We start from the raw sequence: 16,607 nt of genomic DNA, 5'->3' as shown, positions 1-16,607 counted from the left end.
GATGATATTGCCACACTTTACAGTTTCAGCTATAGTTGCTAGATATTAGCATACATTGTCTCAATTTACAGGATTACCTCCTATCCAAGCTGCAACCCCACGGGGACCTAGCTTAGTTATTGTATATACTGTTGTGGTGTGCATGATTGGCTATACTAGGTTATCATACCTGTGACATTTGACTAACTGAGGAACCCATACTTAGGATTTCCCATAGCACACCTCCATAGGTTTTAACTATTTTCTATGTTTATATGTTAATAAATAATTTGTTATTTTGAATGAGTAGAGTAGAATGCACCGTTTTTGGGATCTTTCCCTCTTCTTTGTATACATATGCTTGTTATCCCAGGTAGCACCTCTCTTTAAAGGTATAATTCCTAGCTGAGAAGGATTTTCCTCTCTCCACTCCCCCCCCCCCCCCTCTCTAATGTACTAGTAGTGACAGATCATTACACGCGATCCGCGCAAGCTTTTCCCACCAAAGATCAGAAAGATACCACGGTGGCTAAAATGCTCTGGGAGAACTATTTCGTGCATTATGGCCTGCCCAACAGGATGCATTCGGATCAGGGACGAGACTTTGACAGCAAGTTGATCAAAGAATTATTGGCTCTGTTGAATATTCAGAAATTAAGAACTACCCCTTATCATCCTGAGGGAGATGCACTCCCGGAAAGATTTAAATCGGACATTGCTAGATATGATGGGCACACTGAAGGATTCCCAAAGTGGAGCAAGCATGTGGAGGCTTTGGCCCATGCCTACAATTGCACTCGCCACGAATCCACCGGCTACACACCATACTTTATGATGTTTGGACGAGAAGCCAGATTGCCAATTGATATTCGCCTGTGGGTATCTACCGATGGGGTACCAAATATGGCTCATTATAAGTATGTACAAAGACTTCAGGACAGTCTACACCAGGCTTATCAGTTAGCAGAAAGAGCTACCGCCAGATTGAACGCCAGTAACAAAAGGAGGTACGATTATAAAGTACGGTACAGAGAACTTCAACCGAGAGATGCCGTTCTGCTGCGGAATTTAGGGATCCCTGGCAAGCACAAATTAGCCGATCGCTGGAGAGAGGGACCCTTCCATGTGGAATCCCAAATGCCGGGTCTCCCTGTCTATCGCATACGTGACGCGAATGGCAGAGTCAAGGTCTGGCACCGAAATCATCTGTTACCTATACCGCAACTAGAAGAAGTTGAGCCAGAAACATTAGTAGATGTTGCCTGTTACTGAAGATTCTGCCAGGGGGAGTACAGCGTGTGACGGCCCTGATCGCGTACCCTCAACGGTATAAACAGGATCGATATTTTTCGCTAGAAACCCTTCCCGAAGCTGAACTCCATTGGGGATATCGTATGATACCTGAAGTACGAGAGTGGTCATCTAGAATCCCTAGGAAAATTGCGGTGATCATACAGAACATGTCGCTTCATACGGTGTCACTGGAACGAGGGCAACGGTTGGGTAGAGTGTACCTGGTGGATCCTGTAGACGCTACAGCAACCGTCCATGCCGACTGTGTGAGGAAGGAGACTGAGGACCTCCAATTTGATTTTGGAGAGTCTCCCCTGGAAGAGGAATGGAAAGAGAGGCTATGTGATCAGTTGAGAGAGAGACGAGGAGTGTTTTCTACGAGCGATATGGATGTGGGATGCAGTAGAAGCGCTCAGCACACCATCCGCCTAAATGATGAGACTCCGTTCAGAGAAAGGTCTCGACGTATAGCACCTCGAGATGTAGACGATGTGCGAGGTGTCCTGCACGAAATGGAAGCCTCCGGCATAGTGGTCGACTCTCGAAGCCCTTATGCCTCGCCGATTGTGGTGGTCCGTAAGAAGAATGGGTCTGTACGCTTGTGTGTGGACTACAGAACTCTGAATAAACGTACGGTGCCGGACCAATACACGTTACCACGCAAATGGTTTAGCGTGTTGGACCTTCGGTTGGGGTATTACCAAGTACCCATGAGCCCAGCTGATCAGGAAAAGACGGTGTTTGTCTGTCCGTTGGGTTTCTATCAATTCACCCGGATGCCCCAAGGTATCTGTGGCGCCCCCGCTACTTTTCAACGGCTTATGGAGAAGACGATTGGCGACATGTGTCCTCGTGAATGTCTGGTATACTTAGACGATATAATTGTGTTCGGGGCCACCCTTGAAGAACACGAGACACGGCTGATGAAGGTATTGGATCGATTGGGTCAAGAAGGATTGAAACTCTCTCTAGTCAAGTGTCGGTTCTGTCGAACTTCGGTCACTTATGTGGGCCATATCGTATCGGCAGATGGAGTGGCCACTGACCCGGCCAAAGTAGAAGCGGTGGTGAATTGGCCGAGACCCGAGAATGTAATGGAACTGAGGTCCTTTCTCGGGTTTTGTGGGTACTATCGGCGGTTTGTAGAGGGATATTCAAAGCAAGCGGCCGTGCTAAACGACTTGCTGAAAGTATATCCAGAAAAATCCAGCCAGAAGAAGAATACTCCGAGAACACCCTTCGGGGCTTAAAAAGAGTTTAACGGAAGCTCCAGTCCTGGCTTATGCTAACCCTGAGAAGCCTTACATCCTGCACGTAGATGCCAGCTTTAATGGACTGGGAGCCGTACTACATCAGAAGTATCCAACTGGATTGCGACCTGTGGCCTATGCCAGTAGAAGTTTGACCCCCAGTGAAAAGAATTATCCTGTTCATAAATTGGAGTTTCTTGCTCTCAAATGGGCTATATCTGAAAAGTTACATGACTATCTCTACGGAGTTACCTTCGAGGTCAGAACGGATAACAACCCCATGACCTATGTACAGACAACCGCTAAATTAGATGCGGCCGGTCATAGATGGCTGGCCACCCTCGCCACGTACCGGCTTTCTTTACGATAAAAACCGGGACCCCTCAATATAAGGGCCGATGCACTCTCTAGAAGACCGGGGTTAGACGAGATTTCAGAGGACGGGCCTTGGGAAGAAATCCCGGGGCCAGGGATGCGAGCCATGTGTTCCACGGCAGCTATTGTAAATAATAGAGTGGCAGTCTCAGAGCTAAGGGTCGTGGATTCTTTAGGGTCTCAACCCCAAGGCCTCCCAAAGGCTTACTGTCACCCTGATGGCATGGGCATAACTCAAAACGTTATCCTCACTTGGCAGGAATTGGTAAAAGCACAGACATGTGATCCGACGGCTGTGGCTGTCCGAGAGGCACTACGGCACAATGATCCCTCCTTAGTGAAACGAGCTCCTTCCACTGAGGTGGGCCTTCTTATGCGAGAATGGGACAAATTCGAGATTGATAAAGGGCTCCTTTATCGGGTTGTTCAATTTCACAATCATCCGGATCGTCGACAACTCTTCCTACCCTGCCAACTGCAAGGCCTAGTTTTACGATCACTACATGATGATCATGGACATTTGGGGGTGGATAAGACTCTGGGTTTAGTACGAGACAGGTTCTTCTGGCCCAAAATGAGGGAGTCCATTGAACAACATTGCTGAAATTGTTTGCGATGCATTCACAGAGACTCTGCCCACTCGTGCTGCCCCAGTGGGCTATCTCAAAAGCTCTGGCCCTATGGATGTGGTCTGCATGGACTTTCTGTGTATCAAGCCTGATTCGAAGGGTATAGGGAATGTACTAGTAGTGTATACAAAGAAGAGGGAAAGGTCCCAAAAACGGTGCACTCTACTCTACTCATTCAAAATAACAAATTATTTATTAACATATCATAAACATAGAAAATAGTTAAAACCTATGGAGGTGTGCTATGGGAAATCCTAAGTATGGGTTCCTCAGTTAGTCAAATGGCACAGGTATGATAACCTAGTATAGCCAATCATGCACACCAAAACAGTATATACAATAACTAAGCTAGGTCCCCGTGGGGTTGCAGCTTGGATAGGAGGTAATCCTGTAAATTGAGACAATGTATGCTAATATCTAGCAACTATAGCTGAAACTGTAAAGTGTGGCAATATCATCATAATGTGTGTGTGTGTAATGATGAGTGACACTTTAACCTGCACATGAGATCTTAGCAAAAACCCAGCATCAAACACATCCCAGTGATCTGTGTGCTGATCCACCTGGGGATATACACGGCTGGATCTACTTACTTATTGACCTGTGGTGTCTGTACGTTAAGCAGACACTCTATGCCGACATGTGACTCAGCTGTCTCCCGTTTGTAAGCAGTGTTTCTGCCAGGATATACAGACCTCAAAGCTGCTCTTTCTAGCTAGTGGGATCCACATCTGTGACCCACATCTTAGTTTAACTGTATCTGTTTGTTGCGGCTGACTCGATCAGACACCTATGCATCTGTCGCACACCTGACGTCACGCTGACATCATCCCAAGATCTCATGTGCAGGTTAAAGTGTCACTCATCATTACACACAGACACATTATGATGATATTGCCACACTTTACAGTTTCAGCTATAGTTGCTAGATATTAGCATACATTGTCTCAATTTACAGGATTACCTCCTATCCAAGCTGCAACCCCACGGGGACCTAGCTTAGTTATTGTATATACTGTTGTGGTGTGCATGATTGGCTATACTAGGTTATCATACCTGTGACATTTGACTAACTGAGGAACCCATACTTAGGATTTCCCATAGCACACCTCCATAGGTTTTAACTATTTTCTATGTTTATATGTTAATAAATAATTTGTTATTTTGAATGAGTAGAGTAGAATGCACCGTTTTTGGGATCTTTCCCTCTTCTTTGTATACATATGCTTGTTATCCCAGGTAGCACCTCTCTTTAAAGGTATAATTCCTAGCTGAGAAGGATTTTCCTCTCTCCACTCCCCCCCCCCCCCCTCTCTAATGTACTAGTAGTGACAGATCATTACACGCGATCCGCGCAAGCTTTTCCCACCAAAGATCAGAAAGATACCACGGTGGCTAAAATGCTCTGGGAGAACTATTTCGTGCATTATGGCCTGCCCAACAGGATGCATTCGGATCAGGGACGAGACTTTGACAGCAAGTTGATCAAAGAATTATTGGCTCTGTTGAATATTCAGAAATTAAGAACTACCCCTTATCATCCTGAGGGAGATGCACTCCCGGAAAGATTTAAATCGGACATTGCTAGATATGATGGGCACACTGAAGGATTCCCAAAGTGGAGCAAGCATGTGGAGGCTTTGGCCCATGCCTACAATTGCACTCGCCACGAATCCACCGGCTACACACCATACTTTATGATGTTTGGACGAGAAGCCAGATTGCCAATTGATATTCGCCTGTGGGTATCTACCGATGGGGTACCAAATATGGCTCATTATAAGTATGTACAAAGACTTCAGGACAGTCTACACCAGGCTTATCAGTTAGCAGAAAGAGCTACCGCCAGATTGAACGCCAGTAACAAAAGGAGGTACGATTATAAAGTACGGTACAGAGAACTTCAACCGAGAGATGCCGTTCTGCTGCGGAATTTAGGGATCCCTGGCAAGCACAAATTAGCCGATCGCTGGAGAGAGGGACCCTTCCATGTGGAATCCCAAATGCCGGGTCTCCCTGTCTATCGCATACGTGACGCGAATGGCAGAGTCAAGGTCTGGCACCGAAATCATCTGTTACCTATACCGCAACTAGAAGAAGTTGAGCCAGAAACATTAGTAGATGACAATGAGAAGGAAGAGTCTAATGGGAATTCAGAGACCACAGAAGAACTAATTCAGGACCCTTTGGAGGGAACCTCCAACTGAGATTTGTGGGCACCTCCTGAAGGAACCACGGGTAATGGGCCTGCGGTTCAACCACCATCTGCAGAGAGTTCATCACGTAATCAATCGTTAGATCCTAACACCCCGAGTTTTGTGCCACAAAAAGACAATGCTCAAATACAGAGAGACAATGTTCAAGTACAGAAAGACTTTCCTCAAACTGATCCACCTGCTGCCAGAGAATCTAGGCCTCAAGCCTCCGATGATATCTCTCAAGATGAAGACATGGAGACCGAAACTCGCAAAAGTCAGCGAGCGAGACGTCCTCCCATTAGAGTGGCGTATGATTCATTAGGGGCACCTCACTATGAATCTCAGCAGCAAGCTAAAGCCAAGCTAACCTCCGTCATAAATATGTTCACTGAGTTGAGCAATTTGATCTAAAGAGGATAAGTAATATCGCCATTGGTTGTTGAAGTTTTTTTTTATTATATAACAACGTTGTGCTATTTTCATTATATAACTTTTGTACATGGTTATATGGAGTTGTGTCCCAAGCGAGGGCGTTGGGATTTTTGCCAGGGGGAGGATGTAGTCATGATCCCCCCTTGCACTTACAGCCGTTGCCGGGAACACGTGCGGGCCGTTGCTAAGGCCGCGGTCGCGTTGTTAAGGTCCCGGCGGCTCGAAGTGCAGGGCGTCGCTATTATTGCTCGGCAGAGTTGGGCATGCGCAGGAGACGCGCGCGAGGAGCAGGGCTCACAGTAAGGGACTACATCTCCCATGAGTATCAGGAGCGCCCCACATGACGCCAGTAAGCCAATACGGCTGGAGCGTCTCCCTGCAAGGGAAATAGATACATGCGTGGGATTGTGATACGCAGTTCAGTTGGTGTCGGGAGCAGCTAAGGGAAGGAGGTAGCGTGCAGGAGTCAGTGACTCTCTGCACTAGGCCAGCAGCCCCTTAGGCCCCAGATAGTCCTAAGTCAATACAGCTGAGTATTGTAGGGACCGGCCCCAGTCAGGGACATTGCCCCTTACTATACAGAAAGTCCAGAATAGACTCAGCCGACGCTGCGCCTACCGCCAGAGGTTTGGGCCTATACCATTGCTGCCGTTGCAGAGGTCTTTCGGGTGGGATCGCCCCGGATGGTGGTTTTGGTGTTCTTCCGTCCACCGATCCTTTGTGAAGTTCTGTTGCAGGCCCGAGCACTGCAGGTAACTCCGTTCAGCAAGTGCACCAACGTTATTGCTTATTACTCTTACGGGACTAGTGACTGCGCAGTCATATATGTTTTCTCCCTCCAAGGGTGGGGACAGATTGTGTAGGGTTATGGACACGGGGTGGGATCACCCGGTGTAAGGGAAGGCGTGTTGCCAAATGCCGTATTTAGTGTCCCCTCAAGGGAGGGACACCTGTTATTTGTTGTTAACCACTTTATATGCAATAAAGCCAGTTCTGTTCTGCCACTGTTCGCTTAATGTGATTATTTCCTGTGAGGGCCTTTTCCCACTCCGTTGGGATCCCTCCCAGGTGGAGGCGTTGCACCAAGAGATCGTAATATATGCATGTTCCCCAGGCTCCGCAGCGGAGACTTAGGTTCCTGAAAGCCACACAGGTTACACAGCACGGCACTAGCGATAGTATTCACAGGGAATACCCATTACCCATCACTGTCACCCCATGTTACTGTCACATTATCATAGCATCACTGTCACCCCATGTTACTGTCACATTATCATAGCATCACTGTCACCCCATGTTACTGTCACATTATCATAGCATCACTGTCACCCCATGTTACTGTCACATTATCATAGCATCACTACCACCCCATGTTACTGTCACATTATCATAGCATCACTGTCACCCCATGTTACTGTCACATTATCATAGCATCACTGTCACCCCATGTTACTGTCACATTATGATAGCATCACTGTCACCCCATTATACTGTCACATTATCATAGCATCACTGTCACCCCATGTTACTGTCACATTATCATAGCATCACTGTCACCCCATGTTACTGTCACATTATCATAGCATCACTGTCACCCCATGTTACTGCCACAGTCACTGCACCATCTCTTCACTGTGACCTTAGAGAACACCCCGTCCCCACCATGCAGTCCTCTCTCCATGCTGCTATCACTGGACATCACGTCACCTCTCTGTCCTATTCTCTGCGTGTCACTGCCTCATTCTGTGGTGTGTGTTCATACTGTATATCACCCTCCCTCTCTCCTGTATAATAAATAAGTGCTGTGTGTAAGTGACAGCCAATGCTGTTTCACATCCGTGGATGCCTCTAATGAGATGTGTGTGGATGGGATCCCAGTGGATTCTGGGATTTGTAGTCCTCTGGTGCTTGTTTCTCCCTTACTTGTGATGTCTCATCGTGTCTGTCTCTGTATCCCTCCCACATCCCTCTGTCTCTTGTTCAATTCCCCCCTTTGACTCCTTCTCTTTGTACTTCTCGTGTCACGGGGATTTGGCGTAAATCAGGACATGCTGACAAAGCGCTCCCCCCCCACCCCCCAGAACAAAGAGAGTCTGTGTACCCACATAATCCCCCTCGGAGGGAAGGTGGGGGCAGGATTGAAAACCAGTCACCTCTAGGACTCGACACTTCATGCAATCAATGGAGAGAGCAGAGCCTAGTGGGGAAGGCTGGAGGGATAGGCGTGGCCCACTACTGGACCTCAATCACTGGACAGATCCAGGGCACAGTTTCTGTCGCCGCTAGGCTCATATGATGTGCATAGGGATACAGAGCCAGTAACCTCTAGCGCTAGCAGCTTCAGGACACCTTCACAGTGATACAGAGCTTGTGATGTCTAGGACTAGGAGTCACTGATTTGTACTGGGATACAGTGGTGGTGACACGTGAAACGGTCACATGGGATGAGTGATCTGTCACTTCTAGCCAGACTTAGAAAAGACAAAAGTATTATTGAAAGCAAATGAGATGTTGTTAGTTAAATCTGAAGGTTTGATCTTACCGCACTCCTTCTTTTCAAGTATCCATAGGATTGTAGGTGTCGGTGCTGGTTTAGAGGTATGGACCCCAGGCCAGGATCTCACTTCAGCCAAAGATTGTGGTACTAAAAAAAAAGGTTTTCTAAAGCTGCACTGTTCAGGAATAGATCTCGTCAAAAGACATCTGTAGAATATAAACTTTATTTAGCAGAGAATTGAAGTCGGCTTAATACTGAACAGTGCAGCTTTACAGCCGCTCCAGATCAGGACTTTGATGCCCCTGAATAAACCATTCCATGAAGTTCCACAAAACTACACTTGTGTGCATTATATCTACAGTGTATATATACACACACACACACACACACACACACACACACACACACACACACACACACACACACACACACACACACACACACACACACACACACACACACATATATAAACAATGAAGGATCGTCTGTCCAGGTACTCGACAAACACTGGTATTGAAGAAAGAAATAAGGCCGGCACTCACCACTCTTCCAAATCTCTCCAAGAACAAAGTGGCAAATCATCCAGGAAGTATCAAAGAACCCCAGAGCAACATCCAAGGATCTGCAGGCCACTCTCACCTCGGCTAATGTGAGTGTTCATGATTTAACTATCAGAAAAAGACTGAACAAGAATGGTGTTCATGGAAGGATAGCCAGGAGGAAACCACTCTAAAAAGAACATTGCTTCCTGTCTGAAGTCCGCCAATGAGAACATACAGTAGATGATCCATAAGGCTGCGGCCAGGGTGGGAGAGTGCTCACTGCCGCTCAAGCGCTGTGACGTCAGGCACTGGGCATTTCCTGGCCAGCCAGTTGCGCTCAAGGGTGCGTGTCAGGGAGCGTGGCCATTATGTCACGGAGCTGGTTCACCCTCATTGGGCGAACCGCTCATGTGACGCATCAGCGAGCAGCCAAATCAAATTTGGTTGTCTCGCCAAGCAGGTAAGCGGGAGGGGGCGCGTGTTGTGGACAAATCAGTTAAACTGATTTCTCAGAGCGCCAGACAGGTCACGTGAGCGGTTTGCCCAATGAGGGCAAACCAGCTCAGTGACAGCACTGGGAACGCCCCCCACGGCACGGGCGAAGTATCTATGGACGCTGCCTTAGGCAGGTCTGCAACCCTACCTTTCACCATTATCACCCAGCATACAGTGTTTCCACTGCAGCAAGGGATTCTGGGAAATGACATGCAAATGAGCACACCGTGTCAACTTTTGCCTGAAAAAACATTTTTCCATGGAGACGAAATAAGCTAATGCTCGCTGTTAACACAGCTTTAAAGCACAGCATGGGAATCAGATGCAAAGCCAGAGAAACCATTCACAGACATGTTTCAACCTTAATGGGCATCATCAGTGTGAGGCTGGTTGTACTGCTGGCTTTGCATTTTCAAGACTGTAGGGTTTACCATCACCTTTTAAGACTTCACGATGATGAAGGTTGCAGACCTGCCTAATACACGTGAATGTGCTCACAAATGATCTTTGTATTTGCTATATATACAGTATATAAATATCTGCAAAAAGAGAAGAAAAAACAGACGTACTCCTAGTGTATTAAAGTATATAACAAATGTATAGGACTGGAACGAATATGAAATGTGCACTCACAAACAGAGCTTTAAAATCAGCATGTATTGTATGAGATATACTCAAACCCCAACACTGCAGCATGAATCCAGCCGGAGCTTCTTTGGAAAAGGTAATGCCTCTCTCTCTCTGCACACACTGGTCACGGTGGAAGCTTTAACACTCTGTATACCGGATATGGGTATTGCACACCCTGTGTACTTCCAATATGGTCCCTCCGGCTACAGGCACTCTTCCAGTGGTGGTCCGCTCTCGTTACACCTCGAGGTGTGGATCACAAGTTTAGCACTTAGCCTCTAGTGTTGAGGATACTGCTCCCTGGCTCTCCTGTGTTCGCACTGTAAAATTGGCAGCTACTGTACCCGCCACTCCAAACGCGGTTTGTCATGAATGACTTCATCAGTGGGAGAAGTTGAATTTGCAGGAGAGAAGACAGAGAAAGTTGCACCACGCCGTCGGACCCCGCCGCAGGGAAGTGTCGTGACGGGGGAGGGGGGGTGAGGGAGGGTGTTTTGGGGGGAGGTGATATATACACATATATATGTGTACACACTGTATACACATACAGTATGAAGGAGAGGAATCAAGATGAATTTCGAGTGGGGCCTGGAATGTCGATCTTCTATCAATATAAGTTTCTTGAATAGTGGTTAGTGCCGGCCCGGCCTGATTCCTTTCTTCAATACCAGTGTTTGTCGAGTACCTGGAGAGACTATCTTTTGTTTTCATGAGTGCCCTACATCTCCTCTGTGTGTATGTATTTGGTCCAACATCCATGAAATCAGACATACAGTATTATATATTACTAACCTACTAGATAGGAAAGATTTAAATAAAAAGGAAAAACATCCTTTCCCAGGAGACAGGAGCATTTCAATTGAGATTTGTAGGGAGAAGAACGCAGACGTTTGTTATGTATATTCCCTTATTCGTTATGCCGTGAAGCTGCTTCCGTGTGCTGGAGTAAAGATTGGCTCTATTCAAATGAATGAGACTCTCTTCCTCTCCGGCACAGGGAAGCAACTTCACTTCATATTGCATGAGGCCCATAATATCATTACCTTTATTCTGTGGGTTTGTATTCTTGTTGTTAAGAAGGAAACTCCAGTGATGATGTAACACCGTGTAATGATCTGAAGTATTAGCTCAGTGGTAAGAAACATGGTTCCAGTGACAGCTCTCAGGACCATGGGAAAATCACCTTATCTCAACAAAATTAGATTCTATGTCAGGGGTGGACAACTCCAGTCCTCAAGGACCACCAACAGGTCAGGTTTCCAGGATATCCCTGCTTCAGCACAGGTGGCTCAATCAGTCCCAGCTACAGCACAGATGGCTCAATCAGTGGCTCAGTCTTTGACTGAGCCACCTGTGCTGAAGCAGGGATATCCTGACAACCTGACTTGTTGGTGGCCCTTGAGGATTGGAGTTGCCCGCCCCTGTTCTAAGCTCATAGGGGAGGGAACTCATTGAGCCTGCAAAATATATATATTGTCACTACATTAGACGAATATTATTGTTAATATAGGTTCCGTTTACCTTTGTGTCAGTAGTGGGATTATTGGAGAACTGCAGCTTGTGATGCTATGCAGGGGATATTAATGAAGACGGTGTTAATTGTGATTTGTCTCTGTTATTTCCAGCGATCGTCAACCCCAAGCAGCCGAAGGAGACGCCCAAAAGCTTCAGTTTCGACTATTCCTACTGGTCCCACACTTCGGTGAGAGAGGGAGACATTGCTTGGGGTCCCCATTACACAGAGCTTTTTGTATGGAACTATGCAGGGTGTTGGTAACCCGGCATCCTGTATATAATGCTAATTTGGGGTGTTGAGTAAAGCTTGTTGTTATGGGAGGGGTATATCGGCAGTCAGTGCTTGATATACAAAATGTCATGTGCTCTACAGAATGTTCATGTTGCTGACAGTCTGTACATGTGGAAAGTGCTGAACCTGGTATACAGAGATTATTTACCCTGCAAGATGGTGACTGTCAGTACATGGGGAAAGTGCTGAACCTGGTATACAGAGATTATTTACCCTGCAAGATGGTGACTGTCAGTACTTGGGGAAAGTGCTGAACCTGGTATACAGAGATTATTTACCCTGCAAGGTGCTGACAGTCAGTACATGGGAAAAAGTGCAGAACCTGGTATGCAGAGATTATTTACCCTGCAGGATGCTGACAGTCAGTACATGGGGAAATGGTGTAATAAAAACCCCTGGGCTGGGGATATATACTGTATATAGCAAATGGAAATATTACTGTATGTTCATTTGCATGTCATAGACAGGTTTGCAGCCCTGCCTTTCACCATTATCGCCCAGCATACAGTGCTTCCACTGCAGCAAGGGATTCTGGGAAATGACATGCAAATGAGCACACAGTGCCACCTTTGCTTCAAATCCATTTTGACATGGACCCCTATAAACTTATGCTTGCTGCATTGCACAGCTTTAAAACACAGCCTGGGTTAAGATGCATAGCCAGTAAACCTACCCACAGACAGACTGTTTCGACCTTTAGGGTCTCATCAGTGTGAAGATTGGATAAGTATCCACCACACATTAGTTATGTAATAAAGGGGGAAAAAAGTGACAAAAAAACCCTCAGCCGTAAAGCATATACACGCACACGCACACCCACACGCACACGCACACACACACGTATCACTACCGTGTTAGCCGAGCTTCAATAATCACAAATGAATAGACAATACTGTTCTGTGGCTAACGAAATGTTTTTATTTGTGCGAGCTTTCGAGATACACTGATCTCTTCTTCCGACGATGTTACAATGAATAAAGCAAGCAAAGGATTTTTTAAAGTAAAGCATATATAATGCATGTAACAGCAGGGCACACAGACTTATTTATGCAAAAGGAATACTTATTTAGCAACAACAAAAAAACACCGTTTCGTCTGACAAGCTGCCTTTGTTAGGGTGACGGATTTCTGGGATATGCTGGACTTCCCCTACTAGGAGCACAGACTATTTCTTCAGCTCTGACCCGAAGGATGTGTGCCTGCAGAACGCCATTGTTGATTTTTAATATATAATAATGATCTGCGCTGTGTATGAGGTCCGTACACAAGCAGTGGTTCTGACGTAGTGTGTAATTGACCCGCAGGATGAGGACAGTCAGTTTGCGGGGCAGCAGCAGGTGTACCGTGACATCGGGGAGGAGATGCTGCTTCATGCCTTCGAGGGATACAACGTCTGTATCTTCGCCTATGGTCAGACCGGGGCCGGCAAATCCTACACCATGATGGGCAAACAGGAGCCCAGGCAACAAGGCATCATACCCCAGGTAACTGCCGGCAAGGCCTATAAACATTCCCGTGGGTCAAATGGTGGGCTGAAAGGATCAGGGGTAACAAGGCATCATACCCCAAGTAACTACCGGCAAGGCCTATAAACATTCCCGTGGGTCAAATGGTGGGCTGAAAGGATCAGGGGTAACAAGGCATCATACCCCAGGTAACTACCGGCAAGGCCTATAAACATTCCCATGGGTCAAATGGTGGGCTGAAAGGATCAGGGGTAACAAGGCATCATACCCCAAGTAACTACCGGCAAGGCCTATAAACATTCCCGTGGGTCAAATGGGGGGCTGAAAGGATCAGGGGTAAAAAGGCATCATACCCATGATAATTACTATGTGAGCTACTAAACTGCACTACAAGACATGGATAAACCAATTGTATTTCACCAGGCGTCATATCCTTACCCCCCCTAATAGTAACGCTCTCTCATACTTCAGTTAGCTGCCCTCAACGCAGTTAACCCCCTCACTGCCAGAGGAGGTAGCACATCATTTTGAACCTAATCCACCATACATGCTACCATTCAGAGCTACAGTACTGTACTTAAATACATTATTGGATTCATCTTTCAGAACCTATTAAAGCTGCAGTCCAAGCTGCCATTTTTTATTTATTTAATTTTTTTCCATTTAATATGTGCATCAATACAATACACACAATGATAAGTAATTAGCTAAATTGCCGATCGATCCGTTCTCCTGCGATCGATCGGCAAAGATTCGGCTCGTTCACTAAATGACTGCATCTTTGGTCCTCTTCTGCTGCCCTGACAAAGTTCTGTGGGGAAGATCATGTGACTAATCAGTTACTAGATACAATTGGCGCACTGCTAGAGAGAGGGCAGGGCTCAAAAAGGGCCAAAGCCTGTTTCAGAAGAGGAAGGAATGGAATGTGACTTTGTAAATGGTTCCTATAGAAACAAAATGCTTGTTACATTAAAATACATAAAAATGTAATTCAGGGTTGTTTTAAAAAAAATAAATGCTGCAAGTATTTTCTCACAGTACAGAACTGATTTATTAAAAACACATGTAGGATATTGCGTGGTCTAAAGCTTTAAATGCCACGTAGCGGACACACATAAAGTAAGAATAGTATGAATTTGATTTCTGTGTAAAAAATGAACGGTTGGATTTTCCTGGAGTCTGTAAGGATAACCGTATCTGGTAATTGTTCTTCCCCTTTATCTGTTTGGCAGAGGATAGCAGCAGAATTAGTTTAAACAAAATGACCATGGAAGCAGTCTAGAATTAGATCAACAATATACCTGTATAAAGAACCATTTGCAAACAGTCTGATCACAAAAGAGAGTGCGTATTATTATAAAGATTTTTAAAGGTCTCATTCGGCTGATATTGAGACATTCCAGGTTTTATTTTATTTTTTAAATACTGAGACTTATCTATAAAAAAAAAATGATGGTGTCATTTATCTATATTTAACCCAATAAACATGTAGTTGTCGTTAGCATTCAAATTACTGATCAAACCCACGCCATGCCTGAAAAATATTTATTACCCCCTGACTATCTGGAAATCATTGATTAACTCATTTGAACTATCTGAACTATTAATCAGCCACGTGTCTGCCCATTAAATTATTGCTTATCCAATTCGTACTGTAATCTTTGCTTCGTATAGTGCGGGGAGGGGGGGGGGGGGGTGGAGAGCCAACTCCAGGTCTCAAGGGCCACTAACAGGTCTGGTTTTCAGAATAACCCTGCTTCAGCACAGGTGTCTCAGTCACTCACCTGTGCTGAAGCAGGGATAGCTCTAAGACCTGCCGTGTTGATGACTGGAGTTGGCTGCCCCTGCTGTAGTGTATCTCTGCCCGAAACCGTTGTGCTGCTGTCACATTATTAGCTGCCGTTTGCTTTCCCTACTTCATTGGTTAACCCCTAGCGGTCTTTGAATTATTAATTAACTCATCACTGTCTGTGAATTATTCATTTACTGTCCTCTGCCTGTACATTATGAATGAAGCCTGCACTGTGTGCAAAGCAGGAGTTAACCCTTCCGTGTGTGTGACGCCTTGAATTAACCCCCTGCTCACAAGTCAGGATTCATTAACCTCTCGCGGCCCAGGGATAGGTTGAGATTAGAAACGTGCGTCTCTGTGTTGCAGCTCTGTGAGGATCTCTTCTCCCGGATCAGCGACACAACCAATGACAACATGTCCTACTCTGTGGAGGTAAAGTGTGTGTGTGTGTGTCATTGTGTGAGGGTGTGCACTTGGGTGTAAAGATTGCCACCACATTGTGTCATTGCCCGCTCTCTCAGTGTCAGCATCCAGGCATGAGCAGACCAGTCCTCTAATTCAATCTTCAGGAGTAGAGAATAGGTCGGGGTTTCATGTTGAAGCAGGGAGGGGTGAAGGGGCAACACATCTGACTGTCAAAACACCCCACCCTTTTGTAAACAATGTAACAATCTGATTGGCTTCCTTAATCAAATCTGATTGGCTTCCTTAATCAAATGTAACCATGGTAATCGTTTCGGGTTTCACTTTTTCTAAAAAAAAAATGAATTACACGATTGAAGAAGGGGGTCTTCAGAGCTGAATTTCTGCTCCTGGGACCCCCTGTTTCCCGAGATCCGAAGGGGTGACAGTATCTCTGTGTGCCTAACATAATGGCGGTGTTTAAATATCCCGCGTCACACAGGCCAATAGGAAGCTGTGATGCCAGCCGGTGCAGCTTTCTATTGGCCTGCGTGGTCAGGACATTTAAACTAAAAAGAGACACCAGCACCCCCTGCGGGGGTAAGTATCTCTGGAAGCAGGGGGTCCTGGGGCTGAAATGAACACAGCTCGGCTCTGGAGACCCCCCGCTTCAATCCTGTAATAAAAAAATATTGAGATTTGGAAAACCAGAAATCAACTCCAGTTAGCAATACTTTGTGTGCATTAGTGTCTCGCCATCACTGTGGCTTGCTGCTTCTTTTTTATTTTTTTTTTCAACTTCAAGTTTATTGTAAAAAGT

At 45.9% G+C, this 16,607-nt stretch overlaps 1 protein-coding gene across 13 annotated transcripts in view; it reads left to right on the top strand.

Moving 5' to 3' along the window:
- Positions 1 to 16,607, top strand: part of KIF1A (kinesin family member 1A) — a 376,457-nt gene that overhangs the window by 141,337 nt on the left and 218,513 nt on the right. For all 13 annotated transcript variants that reach the window (XM_075569525.1, XM_075569526.1, XM_075569527.1 and 10 more), the window contains exons 3-5: positions 11,946 to 12,022; positions 13,432 to 13,611; positions 15,752 to 15,817. In XM_075569525.1, coding sequence (XP_075425640.1) covers positions 11,946 to 12,022; positions 13,432 to 13,611; positions 15,752 to 15,817 — 323 coding nt within the window. The remainder of the gene's footprint in view (positions 1 to 11,945; positions 12,023 to 13,431; positions 13,612 to 15,751; positions 15,818 to 16,607) is intronic.

Source organism: Ascaphus truei, chromosome 14 (genome assembly GCF_040206685.1).
Source record: "Ascaphus truei isolate aAscTru1 chromosome 14, aAscTru1.hap1, whole genome shotgun sequence".
In the NCBI taxonomy this organism is placed as follows: domain Eukaryota; kingdom Metazoa; phylum Chordata; class Amphibia; order Anura; family Ascaphidae; genus Ascaphus; species Ascaphus truei.
The sequence above is the reverse complement of the archived record's forward strand: the minus strand, read 5'-3'. Positions and strand labels throughout refer to the sequence as shown.